Source organism: Episyrphus balteatus, chromosome 4 (genome assembly GCF_945859705.1).
Source record: "Episyrphus balteatus chromosome 4, idEpiBalt1.1, whole genome shotgun sequence".
Lineage (NCBI taxonomy): Eukaryota > Metazoa > Arthropoda > Insecta > Diptera > Syrphidae > Episyrphus > Episyrphus balteatus.
This window is the reverse complement of record NC_079137.1, coordinates 44,261,439-44,283,889: the sequence shown is the minus strand read 5'-3', so window position 1 is coordinate 44,283,889 and position 22,451 is coordinate 44,261,439. Positions and strand designations below refer to the sequence as shown.

At 28.4% G+C, this 22,451-nt stretch overlaps 1 protein-coding gene across 6 annotated transcripts in view; it reads left to right on the top strand.

The window, feature by feature from the left end:
• The window catches only part of LOC129920176 (atypical protein kinase C), a 90,011-nt gene that overhangs the window by 13,118 nt on the left and 54,442 nt on the right, over nucleotides 1-22,451 (top strand). For 2 of the 6 annotated variants that reach the window (XM_056001409.1, XM_056001403.1), the window contains exon 1: nucleotides 13,307-13,916. The exons of 1 other annotated variant lie outside the window; for it this stretch is intronic. In XM_056001409.1, coding sequence (XP_055857384.1) covers nucleotides 13,566-13,916 — 351 coding nt within the window. In that variant the 5' untranslated portion in view covers nucleotides 13,307-13,565. Of the gene's footprint in view, nucleotides 1-8,390; nucleotides 9,307-13,306; nucleotides 13,917-22,451 lie in introns of those variants that run through there. 3 more of the 6 variants (XM_056001402.1, XM_056001405.1, XM_056001404.1) reach the window with 3 other exon arrangements.

Genomic DNA, 22,451 nt, shown 5'->3' with positions numbered 1-22,451 from the left:
ACTGATGCCATTTTTCTTTGAACAGCTGTAACTTCTACATTTATCAATATAATTTATCAAAATAAAAAGTATTAAAAAGCTCAACTAAAATATTACCACTTTGATTTTTTTCAAAAAAAAAATCTTAGTTTTTGAAAACTTTAGGAAAAAAAAAAGTAAAATGAAGCACAAAATTTTACTTTGGAAAAAAAATAATAAAATTATTATTTGTGAAAAAGTAAAACCAAAACACGTTTTTTCAACACTTTTCTTTGTTTAATACTTTAAAACTTAATATTTTTTTCTTGAAAAAAAATCAAGGTGATAATATTTGAGTTTGATGAATTATATTGATAAATGCAGAAGTTACAGGACAGCTGTTGTTGCTCAAAATTAGAAATTATAAGGTCAAGTATTTTATACCTTGTTTATTAACTAAATAATAAAATTTATTTCATACAATTATCTTAACAAATGCGAAAGTTATTTACCAATTTATAAACATTTATAAACGTTGAGCCGTTTATGTGATGGTGACACCCCCCCTCCCCCCATAATCTCACTTCTCAAAGTCAAAAAAATATCGTCAGTCAAAGTCAAATAACGTCAGGTCTGATAAAAACCCACCCTGAAAGTAATGCTTTTAGAAATCAGAAAGTACTTCAGAAATATCCCTAGCATAAAAAAATATGTATGTGTTTTTTCTTATAACTAATATTATCAAATGTTCCTCAGATTACCCTACTAAGCTTTAGAAAAAGGAACCCAAAAACAAAAATGGAACACATACACCAAAATGACGGATTCCGTTTTTAACTTTTAGAATTGATATAAAATTTGATACCTTTGTACGTAGCAAAGAAATAACCATTTGGGTTTTTTTAAGTCTTTTCACTAGGGTCTAAAAAAATTTAACATCTCGTTCAAACAACTCAAAGGCCTAATCCAAAAAGGAGTCTTAAGAAAAAAAACTATACTTATTATGAATGATGTTGTTTGAAACCTCTTGAGGGCGCCATAATTGATTTCAAGGTGACAAGGTTTCTCACGATAAGTCATTTGATGAGTCCAAGTAAGCTCCACCGGGACGAAACGCCAACATTTTTGTTTGGACTAAAGGCCGTAAAAAGCTATATTAAATCCATAATTGATTTCATGCAATGTCACATAACCTATAACCAGTGGGCAAGTAAGTTGCTTACAACGATACCTCATTTGTCAAATTGTGATAAATAGTTTAGAAGCTATGATGCCACAGATGAACAAACTTACATATCGGTCAAACACATAACCTTCCTTTTGTCTTTGCCGTAGCTAGGCAATAAACAAACATTGATTTCTATATCATCTATTACAAAATAATTATTTTTTATAACTTTTTTACAATACAAATCACACTCAAGCTAATTTATTTGGATTCAATAGAAAATTTTACAATCGATTTGTTTTTATTTATCTCGATCAATTCCCACAAAAAGAAATAATGAATACAAACAATTTCATCACAATAAACTACAGGATGAAACTAGTAATACACTTCCCCCATTTAAATGAGTAATCTTCAATTAAGTAAACAAAGCGACACTTAATTGCAGGATTCACTTGAAGAAAAATATTTAATAAAAAAAAGAAAAAAACAAAAATAGAAAAGAAGAAAAAGAAAACAATTAAATGATTCAACAAAAGATTATTAAAGGCAATGAGAGGTTATGCTTCCGATAAATTTAATCGAAACTGGTAAAAGGTGAATTCAATTGGATAAGACAGGTTTTTTTTTTATTTGTTATTATTTTGTAATGTTGTTTTTTATAACTTTGAGACTTTTAATTCAAAAGATGCCGAACTTCACACGGTAATGTAATGTAGGAATAAATTTGGCTACACAGTCTAGTCTTTGGATGCTTCATATGCTTCTAGTATGAGAAAGGTCACTCGGGCGTATGCGTACTATTTTTTTTTTTTTTTATTATTTTTTTAAAATTCTTGGTATGGTCAGTACCTACTCCTCTTTTTATCTTTTTATTTATAATATTAAATTGCTATGATCATGGTTCTTCAACACTTGATAATCAGCAAAGTTATATTTCAAAAGTGAACCACGCCGAAAGCCTCTTAAAAATACCCTCATCTTTGATGTTGACCTGCCTTTATTTTTATACCAATTAGTTATTAAAGAATAAAAATTAAAATAAAATACATAAGTACATATAACATTCTTTACCACAAAGTAAAAAATGATATAAATATTTTCAAAATATTCCACCTTCAAACCACGCTTTATTTTGCGATATTTTAATTTCCATCATAAACGAGCCTATTAATAGTGTAATAAATAAAAACCGCACCATACACGCACATCATCATCAGCAGCATCATCATCATATGGACATAAGAGTTACATCCAAAAAACCACAAACAAAAATAAAAAAAAAAAAATCAACATCATCATTATTGGCAATTTTATTTCAATATAAATTCATCAATTACATATATCCAATACCAGACATTTTATACAAATTAATTAAAACCAGGCATTCAAAGTATTCAATTCATCATTAAGTTAAGCATAAGCACGTGGAGAGTGTTTTTTTTTTTTTAATTTTGTATTCTTGTTGTTGTTTTTGTGTTTTTTGTAAATTATATTGTATCTATTTTAAATGTATAAAATATTCATATCCCACATCATACAATGCAAAATGCAAGACAAGATATGCACTGAATTCAAACAGTAACGTCACTGAGTTTATTATCTTTTCGTGTAGTACAAGTACCAAAAACAAAAACCAAAATACAAAAAAAAAAAAAATAAAATGAGAGAAAAAAAAATTTTTTTTGCTAACCGAAGCATTTTGCCTTGATTACTTTTCTCTGAAAACAAAAGCTAAACTTTTACAATGTTGAAGTAATATTTGAAGAGCGAAAAGTAAGAAGAAGTAACAAAAATGTAATACACTGATAGAAATTAAAACTTATCACAGATTAGTGACGAAATTCATGTGAAATCCTAATGGAGTCATGAGTGAAAACAATATGTTAGCCAAGTGAAATGTTTAAAATTATAATCCACAGTGAATTAAGTGATACAAAAATTAAGCTTTTCGTGTGGATGAATGTGGAACGTATTTGTTACATTATCCTTAATAATTAAGAGCCATCTCTTCAAAAAACTAGTTTAATAGGCCTAAACATGTGGAAATTGTTAAGGATTGTTTCTCACTGTCATATGTACAAAATGAAATCTATTCGTGTTAAAAAGTGTGAAATGTATTTATTTTGGATTGCATGTGATTTGATCCCCACCACAATTTCTTTAAAAACTTTTAGATTCTTGTGGAACCCATTAATTCTTCATATAACGAGTGGTGAGTACTAGGCTTAAGAGTAGAAATAAAGTTGTTTTCCTATTTAGGATACAATTTTAAAGAATGTGGAACCTATATTGTAAAACTTAATTTAAAGACGAATACAAAAAACATAAGGGAGAGCGGGGCAGATAATACTTCCTTTTTAAAGCTAAATGCTATGTGTTACGATGTACCCCTGCCCATCCATCTCCTCGTCATAGAGGAAGGAATACCTTTCGCAATGCTCCTCGTTCTGATATTATCTATGTTCCACACGATGCTTTCCAGAGAAATAAATTAAGACTATTGTTGTTTTTTTTTTAAGAAAAGCTAATAAAAAAGTCCGTTTTTTCTGTTCAATTTTGATTTTGTAAAATATTGATGTTTAAATTTTTAAAAAATTTTTTTTTTTTGTGTTCTGCCCATAATCTGGTAAAGGCTGTAATTACAAAATTTTCGATTTTGATTTTTTGCCATATTTGGAGCTAGTGCATTGTCTCTGATTTATTCTCATTAATTTTTTTTTTAGATTAGGCCATCAAATAAGTCGGAAAATTCAAAATTCTATATTCAGTGATTAAGTGTTTCCCTGTCTAACTGAGCAGTATTAAAAATGTATTTAAGGCCTTTACGAAATTATGGGCAGTGTTGGGGTACAGTTTTTCTCCGTGTCCCATATGACGAATTATAATTGCAAATGGTGTAGAATTAAAAAAAAGACAATCAGAATCAAACTGGAAAAAAAGAAAATCAGAAAACGTAATATTTAAATGGTATTTCTATTGTAACGGGTGTGACATAGTTCCTTCATTTTTTTTTCCTGATTTTAGTGCTTTTAATTTAATAAGGTATTTAAAAGCATTAACACCTAATGTTTTTAGTTGTTAACATATTTTTAATATTATAATGTTTACCTGTCTGGTGATGTTATAATTTTTTAAGATTAGGTGTACCGGGTGTGATACGTCGTTGACTTTTAGAAGCCTTATTGTAAATTTTGAATGAAAATTCGTGGATTATTATATGAAAAAGCATGCAAATATTTAAAAAAAAATATGAAAAACCAAGTTTGTATAGTAACTCAAAAAATGTAACGGGTGTGACACATCTTATTTCAATTTTGGTCAAAAACAAACATCAAAACCAAGATGAAACAATTTCGTTAAATCCCCAATGGAGCTATTTCCTTTAAATAAGATAGTAATCTTATTTGATGTTTTTTAGTTTGAAGTTTTTGGCTCTATATAGAGTTCATTATACCCTGATTTCTATCAATTTGTCAACTTGATGACTTGTTAAAACCAATTACGTTGTTGTAGAAAGTTGAGCATTTTTTATAGGGGACATAAAAGTGGTCAGATTCGAAATGCTGCATATAGACACTTGAAAAAAGACGTTTTCAGACTGTAAAAGTGGCAAATTGCAACTCTATTCGTCACATGGGAACCCTGAATATAGGTACTGTCACTAAACATTTTGCCTATTGAAGTCTCTTTCTAATCAATAGAGAAAAATAGAGATGTATATCGACAATGCTTTTACATACGACGATGTTCTCGTGTTTTTGAACTTTTCCGTGACCTCTTACTTGTCACCGAAAAAGTGAAGAAATGATTTTAAATTTAGTCAAAAATTGAAATTCTTTTCTACAAAAAAATTGAAATTTTGTATGTCATTTTACGAGAATGTTTTAGATTTAAAATGCGCTATAAAAGTGTAAAATTACCATTTTTTCAGGCATCATGACACCAAATATTATAAATTTTCTAGTAAAATTTACGTGTCTGTACGTGACGTTTCTTCATAAAAAGCAAAAAAGATGGACGATGGCTTCAACAAGTACGATGTAAAAAAAATTTACCATAACGTTCTGAAAATGTCAACAATAATAAATTGAATTTGTCTGTGGATGACAACTCAGTTATGCGCAATAAGATCTAGTTTGTCTTTCCACTCCGACTAGCATCCTTCTTAATAAATATAATTAAGTTGGTAATTTCTAATATGTACATAAAATACGAATTCTTTTACAAGAATAAAAAGCACGACTGGGTCGCACGTACTCGCTCTTGCAGTTCAAAGCACTTTTATGTTAGTTTACTTGTAGATTTTAGGAGCTGCCTCTATATAAATTTTAACGAAATTTTGTTGATGTTGGGGAAGAGCTGACATTTAAGAAAATTTTTTTTTAGGTAGGGTAATTGCGGGAGAGATGCCGCGTCGGGAGAGTTGCCGCAGTCAACTGAAATCATATATCTAGTCGTCCAGGCAAAAAATTTTTTTTTGTAATTTGTTCGTTTAACATTCAAATTAAAACGTAGCAAAAAAAATCTGCCCATATTGTATATGTAACGGAAGTTTTTGTCGTTTGTTTTGTTTTTTGCTCGCCTTTTGACTATGGAAATTTTTCAGCCTGTGGGAATTTTTTGTTTCTGAGACAAGTTATTGCGTTTTTTTCTAAATGTAATGATTTTGTTTAGTTAATATGTGTTTCAAGAAGTGATGGGTGTGATTTTTTTTTTTTGTTCTTATTTTTTGTTGTTGTGTGTTGTCGTGCGGCATCTCTCCCTCACAAAAGGGAGAGATGCCGCATTTTTGTTGGGAGAAGATGCCGCATTCTGATTTTAGTGTCTTTTTTCGTTTAAAAGAAAATATTAAGCTTTATTAGGTCACGAAAATGTATCTGTAAGAGTTAAAGAGGAAGTTAGACCAAAGATGTCTTAGAAAAAGCTTTAAAATGCATCGGGAAAGGGATAACCCCGCAACATCTCAGCTTTCAGAAACATATCTTCTTCCTACAACAATTTCAGAACTGACATTCCCACGTAAGCAATCACGTTCACTCTTGCAATCATTTTGAAAAGGGAATTCACACATCATCTTGTTTCAAAAGCGCTGCGCCAATAAAATTATTTTAAGAAATTCACCACTTCCTGAAAAACCGATGCCCAATTTTTAAAAACTTAAGGTATTTTCAGACGTTTTACCCACTACCTAACTACCTCGTTAAAAAAAAAAGAAAAACAGGTTAAAAGAAGACAACTACTGAAAAGTGAATGTTGCTTTGGCTGAGCCCGCTGAGAACCGAAAAAATTGTGACCAATGTTGAAAAAACTATTTCTCAACAAAAAAAACAAGAATGTATCCAATGCAAAAAATGTAGCAAACGGGTATTAAAAAATCGTACCCTGTACAAAAAAAAAACGAATTCATCAATCGTACAGATTGTAGGCGTGATGAATAAAGAATACAACACGTTCCACATTAATTAACAAATACAAATTCAATGCATTTACTATGCGGCATCTCTCCCACACATGAAGGGAGAGATGGCCCACTTAATACTTTTTTCTTTATTGTTAATTTCATAAAAAAAATAATTTTTTTTTAGGTTAAGTATTTTTTTAGGATAGTAAACAAACCCATTGTTTAGTTTTTTTAAAAAAATTTAAAATTTTTCACCATTATATAATTTAAAAATTAATTTTTCAAAAACCGCGGCATCTATCCCGCAATTACCCTATATGAAAAAAAATTTTAATTTGACTTTTTTTTTTTAAGATAAAAATGCAGTTTTATTGCAATCGCTTTGAATATTACGACTGCAAAGTTTAATCAAAATCGTTAGAGCCGTTTTCGAGTTTTTTGGTATAAATTGAAAAATTTGTATGGGAGGTACACTTTCTAAGCGAGATATAAAAAAAAATCATGTGTGCAATTCACACGTGTTAGAAGTGAAACCTTAAAAAATCATTTTTCTTGCAAAGAAAATCGAAAAAACCTACATTTTTTATTCCAACAACCTATAACAAATTTTATATCACCTTTTATATGACGCTTCAATAATTTATGTATCTACCATGTCTACCAAAAAAGTAAGAATTTTTTAAAGCCAACCATGTCGAAATTTCAAAATGAGACTACTGTACTTTATTCACTGGTGGCTGATCTGATCATCATCGGCAACAGATCTCCACAGGTGATTTGAGGTTTTTTTTTCAATTTTTTTCAATTTAAGATTGTGTAACTTGTAGAGCACGTACCGTTATGTGTGATATATTATATCACATAAAAGGTTATGTTATCAGCATGCGTATTAAAGTTAAATCAAATTTGTATGTGCACTAGATCAAAAGATATAACGTGTGTAGAAAAAGAACATTTTTTTACCGTTATCTCCGAATTTTGAATATGAAATTAATTGAAATTTTGTACAATTATAATTTATTTAATTACCTATCTACAGTACAAATTTCATTCATCTATCTATTAAAACAAAAAAGTTATAACAAGTTGAAGTCGTGCCGCGTTTTCGTTTCATCTTGTTTCAAATCACTACGATACTAAAGAAGTTTTCACTTCCAAAACAAAAAAAATCAACTTTCAGAATTCCATAAAAATCATCTGTACCAAATTTGAAGAAAATCCGTTCACCCGTATAGGCTGTAGAAATGTGTACAGATGAACGCACAGACGGACGGACGGAATTGCGAGACCCACTTTTTCGGAGTTCTCCATCATCGTAATGTTGGTTTTGATTAAAACCTCAAATTTATTTTTCCACACGAAACCAATACTTGCCCTATGAGCAAGTAAAAATGTTGAATGCATTTTTTTTTTTCATTTCCTTCAAAGCCAAAGTCCAATTCGAACGAATACGTTCCACAAATTAACTTTCTCATAAGAATCGCTGATAAAAAAAAACTTATTCTAACAAAAGCCTTCAAAATCAAATGTCAATTTGTAGAGGATACAGGAAATATCACCTTTAACAATATATACCCGACAAGTTGTTAAACTTTTTTTTTTATGACGTCTTTCTCTAAGTGTAGTGATAGGGAATAAGAATATCATGTGATGACAACGACGACGAAGAGGGTTAAAAAGTGTCTACAAAATGTGTTTAAAACCTAAAATCATCTACACCAGAAAAATATACGTTAAATATTTTGTCCTAGCGCTCTTCATGGTTTTCATCGTCCTCGTCTACATTTTGTCAGTATTAGTCTTCAACACAAAACAAAAAAAAAAAAAAAAAACAAAAACTGAAAAAAAAAATGAAAAACAACATTCTCTTCTTCCAATGCCTTACTGTTCTACCAACCTCTATTGTCCAGTTTCAACACAAAGCAAAAAAAGAAAAAAAGTAACAACACAAGTAATAGATAAGCATCCGGCGAAATCAGCCTTAAAAAATCTCTCACTCATATGGCACCTTCTTCTATATATCCTTGCAAAACACTTCTTTGCACAGATAGGAGCTAGCAATGTAGTCAGTAGTATAGAGCTCCATCACAGGACAAAAAGTGTTATACAAAAAAATTTAGTAGTTTTTTTCGGAACCTGCGTAGATAGAATCCTGCGCGTCAGAAATCCCTGCAGAGGCAACAGCAGCAACACAGAGAGGAGACATATTATAACAACGGCACAGCCACAAACCAATTTCCACACAAAAATATAAAGCAACTCTGGAAAAAGGAGCCTAGCTATCGGCAGCAGGTCCCTGAAAAAAACAGTTTCACTCTCTCATTCGATGGGTGAACAAATTATTTAGTGGCTAGCAGCAGTAGCAGCAGCAAGCGATTAAAACAAACAAAAAAAAAATACAACAAAAAAAATCATTCTGAATTATTCCTAAAAATTTTCGAAAATTCAGTGCGGGCGTGTGGAAAAATTTAAAATCGTTCAAATCGATCAAAAACCGGGAAAAAAATTAATAAGAAAAATCCTTTCAATTTTCTTCGAAATTTTTCTAGAGTTTTTGAGATATCGTTTTTTTTTCAGAATTTTTTTTTTTTTGTATAAACTTGGCATTCAATTGATTTTTGTCGGTTGAGGTCAAAAGTAAATTTTTTTTCCATCTTCATATAAATTTTGTGTGCGCTCGGGGCAGACACCACCAAAAAAAAAAAAAGTTGTGCCAGTGACAAAGAAAAATCTTCATCATTACCATCATTATCATCGTCTAGAGATCCTCGAAAAAGTGAATAAGATAATCCTTTCTAATATATATAGAAATTTCAAAGTTACAAAAAAATGAACCACACACACACAACAAATTATATTGCAATATAAAAAAGTTGAAAAACATGACTACCTTTAGTGGACTTTGGTGGTCCATCGCGGTTTTAGTGGGGAGGTGGGATGAGATGAAATGGAATTGGGATGAAGGTGGCGAAAACTCAACCCCTTGATTTTATCCTTGCCCTCATCCCAATTGCTTTCGTCATCACCATCTCATAATTTTGTTTGCTTCTTTTCTCTGTCCATCCCTAGATGGGGTTTGAGTTTTTTTCCTTTTTCTTCTTGTTTTTTTTTTTTCTTCTCATCGTTGCCGTTGTCGTCGTTTTTCGACTTTGGTATGCACAATGATGGGATAATGTTTGCAAACGAGCGAGTATTATCCTTGTTACAAATAAAAAAAAAAAAAAAAACTCACCCCAAATAGCCACAGAGCCAGAGCCAAAACAGCTCGGCGCGTGAATGCAGTAAATTATTTATATTTTATTCGAAAATATAAAAATATCCTTCGCGAATATAAAATATATATGTGTATGTATTTGTATATCTCTACATCTATACCTACATATATTTTCCATATATACCTATACCAATAAGTATATTTATATTTATTTTCCATACTTGCGCCAACTGTCGAGGAGGCAACAACAATATAGAAAAAAAAAAATAAACTTGGAGCCTTTTACTCTCTCTTGATGAAAAGGGTTGCCGACTTTTTGAAGGAAAATTGAATTTTGGAGGCTGAATTTTGTCCAGTTCAGAATTATTTTTCAACTTTGTCTTTATTTTGATGCCCCGCTTATTAATACGGCTCAAAAAAGTTTAATGCAAAGGTTTTTATATATTTTTATGTTGATTGCAAATTTTTAGTTCTTTAAGTGCCGATTTTTCAAACTTCTAATAAACAGTCAGTTAACTGTTCGACGAATAAAGTTATTAGGCTCATAAGCAATCTGATAACAAAATTGAATCTTTCAATCAAGAAAACTCTATTCTACAGAATAACAAAAAAAAATATTCACAAGTAAACGTCATTTTTATTCAAAATTGTTTTTGTTTTCTTGTGTTCCCTTGTATTTTTTAAACGCGTTGGTCCTAAAATTTGTGAAATAATAGCATCTTTATAATTTATAATCTCAAAGAAATCCATTTTATCAATATTTTCTACAAACAGCTTTAACAATTGACATACTATTTTTGTTGAGATTATTCCTTAAAATAATTTTTATTCGTCTCTGAAAGAAGCAAATAGTTTTATTGCTCTAATAAATGTTTTATTCTTAGGAATAAGCTAAATCTGACTGTTGAAAAATTGGTTTTTTCTCTATCTGGGGAATAAGTACTAACTTACTGTTTAACTGACTATTGAAAAATTGGCCCTAAATCAATAAAAATTTCTAATGCCTTTGGCATTGTTATAGAAAATTTCATCTTCGAGTTGTAAATTTGAACAAAATTTAAGAAAATAATGCTATGTTAGTGACTATAAGTACATATTTTAACTTTATATTTTAACTCTCCGACCTCCCTAAAATTTCTTGATTGACTTTCCTTTAATTTTCCCATCTTTTAATAACGTAAGTGAGGAGAAACAAATAGTATAAATATAAAATAATTGTTTTTATTTATTTTTTTTTTTTATTTTGTTTTTTTTTTTGTATTTTTTTTTGTATTTTGTTGTTTTTTTTTTGTATTTTTTTTGTATTTTTTTGTTTTTTTTTGTATTTTTTTGTTTTTTTTTGTATTTTTTTGTTTTTTTTTCTGTATTTTTTTGTTTTTTTTTTCTGTATTTTTTTGTTTTTTTTTTCTGTATTTTTTTGTTTTTTTTTATTTTTTTTGTTTTTTTTTGTTTTTTTTTTTGTTTTTTTTTGTTTTTTTTGTTTTTTTTTGTGTTTTTTTTTTCTTTTCTTTTCGTTTCGTTTTGTTTTGTTCTTGTTTTGTTTTATTTCTTTTTTTCAATGTTTATTGATGTAGTAATTGTTTTTTTTTTTTTTATTTTAATTTGTTTTATTTTTTTTATTTTAATTTGTTTTATTTTTTTTTTTTTTTTAATTTGTTTTATTTTTTTTTTTTTTTTTTTTGTTTTTTTTTTTTTTTTTTTTTTTTTTTTTTTTTTTTTTTTTTAATTTGTTTTATTTTTTTTTATTTTAATTTGTTTTATTTTTTTTTTTTATTTTAATTTGTTTTATTTTTTTTTATTTTAATTTGTTTTATTTTTTAATTTGTTTTATTTTTTTTTATTTTAATTTGTTTTATTTTTTTTTTATTTTAATTTGTTTTATTTTTTTTTTATTTTAATTTGTTTTATTTTTTTTTTTTATTTTAATTTGTTTTATTTTTTTTTATTTTAATTTGTTTTATTTTTTTTTATTTTAATTTGTTTTATTTTTTTTTATTTTAATTTGTTTTATTTTATTTTATTTTAATTTGTTTTATTTTTTTTTTTATTTTAATTTGTTTTATTTTTTTTTTTTATTTTAATTTGTTTTATTTTTTTTTTATTTTAATTTGTTTTATTTTTTTTTATTTTAATTTATTTTATTTTTTTTTTTTTTATTTTAATTTGTTTTATTTTTTTTTTTTTTATTTTAATTTGTTTTATATTTTTTTTATTTTATATTTTTTTTATTTTATTTTTTTTTATTTTAATTTGTTTTATTTTTTTAAATTTTTATTTTTTTTAAATTTTTTTTTTAATTTTTTTTTTAATTTTTATTTTAATTAATATTTATTTTTTATCGTAGATAGGATTGGTTTTGTGTTTTCGAAGAAAACGACACAACTAAGAAAATGTCATGTCATGTCGGCTTTTTTTGTCTATTATACTCTTCGTAGGTCCGGTTCTTTAACTGAGTTAAAAAGATGAATTTAAATATGTTTTTGTTTATGTTTTTCGTATATGCTAGAAAAATCGCATTTTTTTGTATCTTTTTCGTTATTAAATAAATAAAATTGACATAAAATTTTATAATAATTTTATATATTTAGTTTTGTCTTTTAATAACTTGCAAAACGGCACTTTTTCTTAGAGTCAGGAAAAAAAAAACAATTTCGAAAATAGTTCTTTTTTTCGAAAAACGGCATAACTCCAAACTATTTTTTTTTAATAGGTATTGCGTTTTCTATAAAACTTAGTATACCAGCTCATAGCAACAAAAAAAATGCAATTTTTCAGTGTATATAACAAATGATTCAAAAAACTTTCAATGTCTCTCCTGAAAATTAGCAAATTCCGACTTATGCCACTTTGCCTTGAATGCGACGATATTATAAAATGCTAGTACAATATAATGAACAATATAATAAACTATCTATATAATGACGAACAAGCATCGAATTTCAGAAAATAAAAAAAAAAATAACTTTTCACTTAAAAGCGCTGGTAAACAAAGTTTAATTCATTTTGGGTTCCAAGTGGATCATGCTCCCCAATTAGAATGATTAACACCTTTTGTTGGCAACCCTGTTAATGAGTGGAGCTCTTGCTCCCATCTCTACACTCTCTCGCTCATTTTTTCTCTTTCTCGTTCTCTCTCTGATTATTTCTCATCAAATGTTTGTTGTTGTTGCTCCATCCTTTTACATACACATCTACACCAAAAGTCCTGTGTAGATTTTATATTGCATTCACCTAGGGGATATTACACAATTATTATAGGTGTGGTTTTCACAATTTAACTAACTTACTGGTAGAACCGACCGACCGAAGTGAAGCGAACCGACCGACAGACTTTATACCAACCGAGAGACCTATTAAAATATGTTTTCATGTCCTGATGGTGGCAGAAGGACTAGTAATCTCTTATAACACCATCACCAACCAACCAACCATCGTCGTCGTCATCATCATCATCATCGTTGATAAATTCGATTTCGAAGAACGTTCTTTTTTTTTTTCTGTCTGTTTTTAATAAATTAAATGATAAAAAAATGATAAATTGATTACAAGGAGACAAGCGAGAGTTCTGTGTGTGTTTTTTGATGTTTCATCGTGTCATCTGTTTTTCATATCGAAATCGAATCGATAAAAGTGTGGCAATTTTTTTTGACAGTTTACATTGCAAATTGTTGTGTGTGTGTTCAATTTTTGTTTTTTACAACAAAAAAGTGTGTTTTTAAATAAATCAATTTTTTCGATAAAGAGTATCTCTCCTCAGCAAAAAACAACAAATTAATTAGCAAACAAAAAAATAATAAATAAATAAAAAAAAAAAAAATAAAATGGCATGGGGATATTGGAGTGCAACCACAGTTGACCGTGGAAGATCGCCACGTCGTAATACACAATGTACACCGTTGCCGGTGAATATAGTGCCCCAGGAGGAGGCCCAACCACAGCCTGCTGCACCGGTATGTTATAGTCCTACATGTCGGTCGCGCTGCAGTAGTCCGTGTGGCGGTAGTCCATGTCCTGGGAGTCCTTGCGGTTCGATGAGTCCACCACCGCCGCCGCCGCAACATTTGAATAAGAATTGCCCGCAAGCTGCAGCAATAGCAGCATCCCAGCAGATATTGACTTTGGATGATTATCCGTCACGAAGACAGTCCTTGGATCGATTGGATAGTCCGCAGGTATTTTTTCAACCCTTTCCTTTCATTTCGTTTCGTTTCCCTTCGTTTTTGTTTTCATTTTGATTTTTCACATATTTTTTTTTTTTTCAGAAAAAAAAAAAAAAAAAAAATGTTTTTTTAAACATTTTTTTTTTTTTTAGATTTTCTATAAAAAAAGCAAGTTGATAAAAAATATGGGTGGAAGAGAAGATGAAATGTATCTTTATATGCGGGTGAATATTATCTGACATTCAGAACACCACAGAGTATAGTGTTTAAGGAGAGGATTACATTGGGTTTTTTTGTGTATTTTTTTTTTTTTTTTTTTTTTTTTTTTCTTGTACTACTTGGGTACTCGTTCTTTTGTGAAATTCTATACCTGATATGAATCTAGTAGCAATGAGGGGACTTAACTTTGCTAAAGCTGAAGTGAATTTTAAATATTTATGTAACTAATGGGATATTGAAGTGTGCAAGATGATATAACAGTATTAGAAAGATTGGGTTTAACTTTTTTTCCATTTTAGGTTTTTGCCTTTTTTCTGAGGAAGAAAGTATGAAAAAATCATCAATCTTTTAAATTTGGAATAGAAAGGGGAAAAAATTGGGTATGGACGGGTTAAGCTGGGATTTTCTAAATAAAATTGATGGAATATTTGGTTTTTTATAAGAGAGGATTTTGGGTAAATGATAGTTTTAGCACAGTTGGCTCTTTTATTTCTTGTTCATTAGAAGTAAATTAATTTGCTAGTGTGATTGAATTTTTTTTTAGATTGAATTAAGTGTTTAAAATTTCTTAAATTGAAAATAGTCTTAAAGAGACCGGTTAGTTCGCAAAAAATACCGATTTTAAATTCAGCGAAAATAATAAAGAACTGTAAGGAACTATTCGCCATTTAGTAAAATTATCATTTTTTTTTCAAAGGTTTCAGTTTAAGTAATTTTCTAAAAATCAGCACCAATTACTTGTAGTTAAATTAATACGAACTAATTTTTATTGAGTTATGAAAGATTAAATTCTTAAAATCAGTTATTATTTAGTATAGGTACAGTTTAAAGTTGAGAATTAGAATGCACATCTACTTTTACTCCTTACATGTATAATTTTGATCATTATTTTCCCATATAAGAAAGAAAGAAAAAAAAAAGTTACGCATACGCCACAGTGTCCAACTTTTAAATTAATTTTCATAAACAGATGTAGTAGGCAGGATGGCCACTGCAGAAATTTCCAACTCATCGGGGTTAAGAAAATTTCAAATTGAAAGTGAAAGAGGGCTATTAGTAGTTACGAAAATCATAGGTCTTCCCGTCAGCATCCTGGCACGATTGGCGTGGTAAAGTGCATTGTGCATCTCATAGAGCTAAAAGACGATATTATTGTCACATTAAAGGTAATACAGTCTTCTTCTCAAATTCAAGCGTTTTCCGGGTCAAAAGTCATTAATATTTAAATACAAAACGGTCGGAAAAAGCTTGATAGATTCTTAACAACGAGTTAAAGTACTATATGCAAAACTACGAATAATTCAGGAAAAGTCTCAAATAATACGCTGCCCCAGTTGAACTTATCGAATTAAAAAGCGAATTTAATTTCAAATTAAAGCTAAATGTCTACTTTTTGGGAAACCAAGCTTCAATTCGGCAGACCTCTAAATTTTGAAAAAAGATGTTATTACCTTTATTTTGACATGACTGATTCTTTAATTGCTATATTAATAACATTTGCATCTAACCTTTTGTCTCATTTTCACTTGTATATTAATAATTTTAAAAATATGGATATATGGATATATAGCTATATGGATATGAATAAAAAAAAAAACTATCAACAACTGGCTTAAAAAACTTCTATGTCAGAAAGGTGCTTAGTTTTACCTTTGATTTGATACCAAAAAAAAACTCCTTAACTTAAGGGGGGAAATCCCTCCGGAATTTTTTATTTTTGCATTATTTTTTTTTTGCGTAATAAATTTATTTATCAACCGAAGAAACTATTTTCAGTGGTCTTAGCCTTAAATGAAGCCTCAAAAATGCCTAGATAGTCCCGAAACCAATGCGCTCCGAACCTACCATAGTACGAAAACGAAAACTTTAAACGCATTTTTTTCGAAACTAGTTTATTTCCGCGCCGTGCAATGTAACTCAAAAACTAATGAAGCTATCGTAATTTGAAGCAAATTACTCCTTAACTTATTGGCCACAACATGAACCTAAAAGTTGAATAAAATTTGTACAGTAAATATTTTTTTTAACTACTTCTTTGTAAAAAAAAAAAGTTTTTTTTCGTTTTTTTTATTTTTAATTTTTATTTTTCATTAAAAAAAAATAAATTTAGGTTCATGCAATGCGTATTAATATCATCTAACGGAAAAAAATTTGATTTAAGATGATTTCCTGGACCTGTGCATTGCACGGCTTAAACTAGAGGCGTCAACTTTGAAAGGCTCTAGAGCCGCCATTTTGTTATTTTTTCATTTCAAAAAAAATTTTTTCAATAATTAATAATGTCAGTAATATCTTGTCTTTTTCCAAATTTCAATAAGTGCTTTCAGTTTTTCATAAAAAAATATTGAAAAAGGTGTCGTCCAGAGGGATTTCCCTCCTTAACTTTAGCCAAAAACTCATGTCTAGCACTTCTAACCTTAAAACGGGCAGCATGTCAAACCAGGTTTTCACTAGGAAGACCCCTGAACTTTGATAGCTGACCCTGTGATTTTTGTAACTACTAATAGCTCTCTTTCATTTCCATTTCGAAATTGTCTTTAGCTCGATGAGTTGAGCGTTTTTGCAGCTGTCGCTCGGTCTATAGTTGTACTATTAATAACTTATAACGACAGCTTAGCTTTAATATCATTGATATCTTAAAACTATTTGCCATTATGTTATAGTTTACTAGAAACATTTTTTAGTTTTATCAATTTTCCCCCTTTTTTTGTTTTTTAGCCAATCGTCAAAAATTTATAGGACAACTTTAGATTCTTGACCCTAAAAAACATAAAATAAGATCATAAAAATAGTTACATCCGAAATTTTCACTTAAAGTTTATTAAAAAGAGGATTTGATTTTTTCATATTTTAAAGTTAATAGTCGAAATTTTGTTTATGTAGAAGATGAACATTTTAAAACGACATTAAATACGATCCAATAATAAAATATAAACCGGAAACTAATATGTACAAACAGGGAACAACAGGACTAGAAAAAAAATACTTCTCTAGGCCTACAATTGAATAAGCTGTCCCTTGCATTGTATGTTCTATGTATCTAATAAACAGATAAGGCAATTTATTACTCCTACTCACTATTGGCACAGAAAAAAAAAATTAAAAAAAAAAATAACCATTCATTGCAAATTCCTTGGACAAAAATAGATTTTTTGTGTTAAAGGTTTTTGTTCGTGATATTAAGTAATTAAAAATTTCTATATTGCCTATTGACATGACATAGACAAACAAAATATCCGCATTTAATTAAATATATAGTAGATATTCCACCTAATTTCTCATTAGTCAATACATAAAAATAGAAAGAGTGATAAGAATTTCCCTTGTGGTTTCTGCTTTCTGACACACTAACTGACTTTATTAAATAAAAGAATTCCCAAAAAGGATAGACTTCAATTTGATGCCTGCTTAAAAAGATCCTTTTTTTAGGGAACTTAATTTTTTCTTGTAACTACTATTTTAAGAATATCAATTAATTTTCTATTTTTTTAATAGACTTACAAAAACAAAAGCAAATGGAAATAGAAAACTCACGAAAATGTGTTTTAACTTACAAATACGATAAGTATTATGGAGTTTTTATGTTTGAAATTTTACAGATGTTCAGAAAAAAAAAATAATGAAGAAAAACACTTAGTTTTTTATGTGTTTACTTGTAGGTATATTAAAAGTTGTTGGTTTTATTATCTGCAAAGTAAACATTAAATGATTCCAACATTTATGAAATGTGTATTAACAATAAAAATAACATAAAAAATAATTCGCATTGTCTGAATTTTATTTTTGAAATTACATATTGTATAATCCCTAGGGGGTCAACATTTTTACTAGGTTCAGGCAGCTGAGAAAATAAATTTACGAAGCGTTTGTAGTGTATAGGGAATGATGTTAATACGTGCTTTTTTTTAGAAACACAGTATTCAAATAAAATTAAAATAACTTTTTTTTTGTTGATTAATTTAATTATTTTTTAAGTGGTTAATTGAGAGGAAGAGTATTTTATTCAGTAATATTAATAAATATGAATATTTATTATTTAAATTAGGACTTTGTTCTGCCTGACACTAACACCCTTTGAAATACATACAAAGTTTTACAATTTGAATTATCTGAAGCCGTGGGCGTTTTGTTTGCTTCTTCTGGTTATCGAGAAGTTTTTTTTTTAACTTCTAACAATTTTTTTTTTCTTAATCATTAATTTAAAGTTTTCTTAAATTGCCACTACAAATTTTGAATAAAGTTCTAAAAGGTTAAAAACGAATTTTGAAAATTTTTCTTAAAATTTGTAGCCATACAAAAATAACCGTCAATATCACGAAAACAACAAAATTATCGGTTTAAAAAAAAAAAATTAAAAATATTTTTTTCCGGGCACTTTTTTTAAGATATTTAAAAATTTTGAAATTATTTTATGAACTACAGTTTTGCAGAATTTTTAAGTAAAATTACCTGTAAACATTGAAATTTAATTTGCATTTTAAAATTAAGCCTTGTTCAAAATAAGGGACGCCCTGCATATTGATTTAAAAAAAAAAAAAAAATAAAAACCAAGCGTACCTTATAAGTTTTGACTTAAAAAAATACTGTTGATGGCAATTTGTAAAATTCGAAAACAAGTATTACTTCATGTACCAACCGAAACGGCTCTATTAAAAAAATCCTTTTCATTTTGACATCATTAAAACTTATAACCGTTGTCAAAAGTTTGTAAGAGATGAAAGGTGTTTACTAATTCTGCAATTTATGCTTAGAAATCTTGTACTCGAAATGATGGAATCTTTTTTTTTTTTCATAAAAGGCAGATTACATGAAGCACTTCAAAGAAATTTGATTTCCTTAAAGAAGGAGGAGTATTTTCTGTCACACCCAATACAATTAAATTGGATATTGAAAAATAATCAAGTATAGTTTCATTTTAATAGGCGTTAGATAAAGAACACTAGACTACTAGTAGGTATTATAGAATTTTGGATGAAAAAATAACAGATTTCTAAGTAAAAGTGTCACACCCGTAACAATGGAAACACGAAAATATCAGCAATTAAAAACAGTTTTTTTTCACAACCTGCTTTTATCAAGCTTAACTAAACCTAACTTACGAAGCAATAATGTCAAGTTATCAAAACGTGAATTCGGACTTGAGATAATAATAAATAAAATGCACGACTGGGGTCGCACGAACTTGCTCTTAGAGTTAAAGTTGCTTAAATTTTTAAGACTTTTTATATAGAAATTTGGAAAAAAAATAAAATTCGTTTTAAAAAAAAAATAAAATAAAATCTGAAATTAAATTGCCCTCCAAAACAAGTATGCAGTTTTGATTGATATATTAACATGCATTTTTAGAAAAAAAATTTTCAAAATCGTTAGAGCCGTTTTTTAAAAAACTAATTTTTTATAAATAATTTTTTGGAAAAAAAGTTTAAAAATAAAATTGGTATGCCATTTTGTAGAAATCACTAATCAACATCTAAAAACAAAATTTCAAAAAAATTAAATGTCCCGTTTTCGAAAATTTGATTTTTCAAAAAAAAAATTTCAAAATTTTTTTAAAAATCCAAAAATTATTTTTTTCAAAATTTTATTTTTGATTTATATTTAAATTATATAAATGCTTCTTCACAAAAAGTTTCGTTGAAATCGAATAAGCGGTTTTGTAGATAATCGGATTTGAAAAAAACGGTTCTATGGCAGGTACCGTTAATAATGATTTTCATAAAAAATTTTTTTCATCAAAAGATAGACCTTAACTTTAAACTAACACTTGAATTTTTTAAACAAAATCGTTAGAGCCGTTTTCGAGATATTTCAATTTTACTAAAATCGGTATATGACAAGTACCGTTAGTTTTGGTCCAAAAAAATTAATTCCAAAAACCCCTCTGGAGAGTCGCCAAATAACGCTACATACCAAGTTTGACATTAATCGGTCCATCCGTTTAGGCTGTAGCTCCTTATACAGACAGACAGACAGACTGACAGACTGACAGACTGACAGACAGACAGACAGACAGACAGACGGACTTTCGGGACCCACTTTTTTGGCATTGTCTACCATCGTAATGTCATGGAAAAATGTTATCTCAACTTTTTTTTTTTGTACGAATGCATAACTTGATATATAGTACCTATATCGCAAGTAAAAATAACATTGTAACAATAGAGGATACGAAAATGTAAGTTCTGCAATTATCTCTCTCAGTTCTTCTGTATTTTTGCAACATATATACATTAGGGTGGGTCAAAATAAAATTTTTTGGATTCTCAAAAAGGCTCAGCGATTAAAAGGTGCTAAATGGTTCGGTTAGCTTATAAGTAAAATTTCATTTCATTATTTTAAGCCTAAGTGCCTCCGGATTGTGGTTTCATTTTTGAAAAAAAGCTGATTTTTGCCTAAAAACCACATACGCTTTGCTTAATTTATTATTATCTCATTTATTATACAAGCTTATTCAAGGGGATGTGCCAAAAAGCTTAAGCGTTTAGTTTGGGTCGGGACAAGAAAAAAAATCGTTTTGGAGGGGGAAATGGGCGGTTACCACGCCCCCTGAATGCAAAATCTCAATTTTTCGATTTTTTTTCTTTGTATGTACTTCAAGATCCATGACAAGAAATGACTATAACAAGTTTCTATGAAAACTAGAAGTTTGCCATAATTTTTATCATTTGTTAGTTAGTATGTTAGTGAGTAAATCAGCTACTCTTTTTGCGATTTTTGAAAGCCTTTTTCTCAGAAACTACTAATCCTTCGTAGCTAAAAGTTTTTGAGGATCTTGATTTGGACTATGTTAACAAATAAAACGAGTTTGAAATGTTTGACATTATTGAAACAAAAGTTAGAATGGTTCGAAAACGGCCTGAGTTGTTTCCTAAGGGTGTAGGACCAAAGTTCATAGAGAACTTGGCTGGGCAACCGGAGGCAGAAGATAAAGTCTGATTATAACCAAACTTTATATTACTGTTCTATTTACAGTTTAGTACCTTTTCATTACTGTGCCCGTAAAAAAATCAGCAAAAAAAATTTCTCCATACATTTGTGACCCAGCCTAATATGCATACATCGAGTTACTTCTAACTTAGTACAAAGCAATATTTTGAGTTTCAAATTAATTTTTAAGAATAAAGAATAACTGTACTTACCATATCTAAATTTTGAAAAAAAAAACTTATTTTTCTCCAAAACGACTGCTTCGGTTTTGATAAAAAAAAAACTATGTGTTTGTATTAAAAAAAAACAACTTTTATTTGGAATTTTTATAAAAATTCATCTTTATAAATAAAATCTTAAATATGTTCTTTAAAAATAAAAGAAATGCTTACATTCTAAAAATTGACTTTTTTTGTTCCAAAAAAATTCCAAAATTCATAAAATGAAAATGCTGTAGGTACTTCCATATTTTTTGTCAAATATTACTGCATTCTCTAATGTTTGGTTTCGAAATCATTAACTTTCAATTAAATATCCAAACATGAAGAATTTTACATATCAAAGGTACTTCGCAATCTGAAGGACATCCTGCAATATAATGGACAAAATATGTACTTCCTTTATTTTTTCCTGTAAACATACATAAAAATACATAAAAACTAAAACAAGTACCTTCTGTCCTTGAGAATAAAAGAACGGATGACCACCTTTAATGTATTGCATATACAAACATGTCGTGTTAAAACAATCTTGTTTCAAATTGAATGATAAATCGTTTCAAAATTCATTTATGTGTTTTTTTTTATTTTGTGCCTCATTTTATTTCTCGTTGTGGTGACTTTTCAATGAAACAATTTTTTTTTTGTCCTGATCAACCTTCAGTGCTTTATTTTTCAAGGACACACACCCCAACCAACACACCCAACCCTTAACCAAACATTGGCATTTTATTAATTGGCATATTATTAAAAAATTCCAATAATAAAAAAAAACACACACATATGTAAATGTTTTATCAAAAAATCGTATCATAAAAAATTCAATTAAATTATAATTACGTGAAACGATGTGCACGCAGGTTTAATCAACCATCCATTTTGTTTTATGTAAAAATCCAAAGGTTTTTTCCTTTTTATAAAGTATTTAAACAAAATAAAAACAAAAAATATCAATAAATCGAAATAATACCAACGATGAGACACGCGATAGGTATCCATTTTTTATTTATATATTTTTTTTTTATTTTTTTATGCTGCAATGCAGTTAAAATGTAAAACACATAATAAAAATGCTAATAATAATAATATCGGCATAAACAACACATCATCAGGCAAAACTGTTATATTTTTTTTTTTGTTTTTTTGCGGATGATCCCCTTTTTTTGAAATTAAAGTCTTAAAC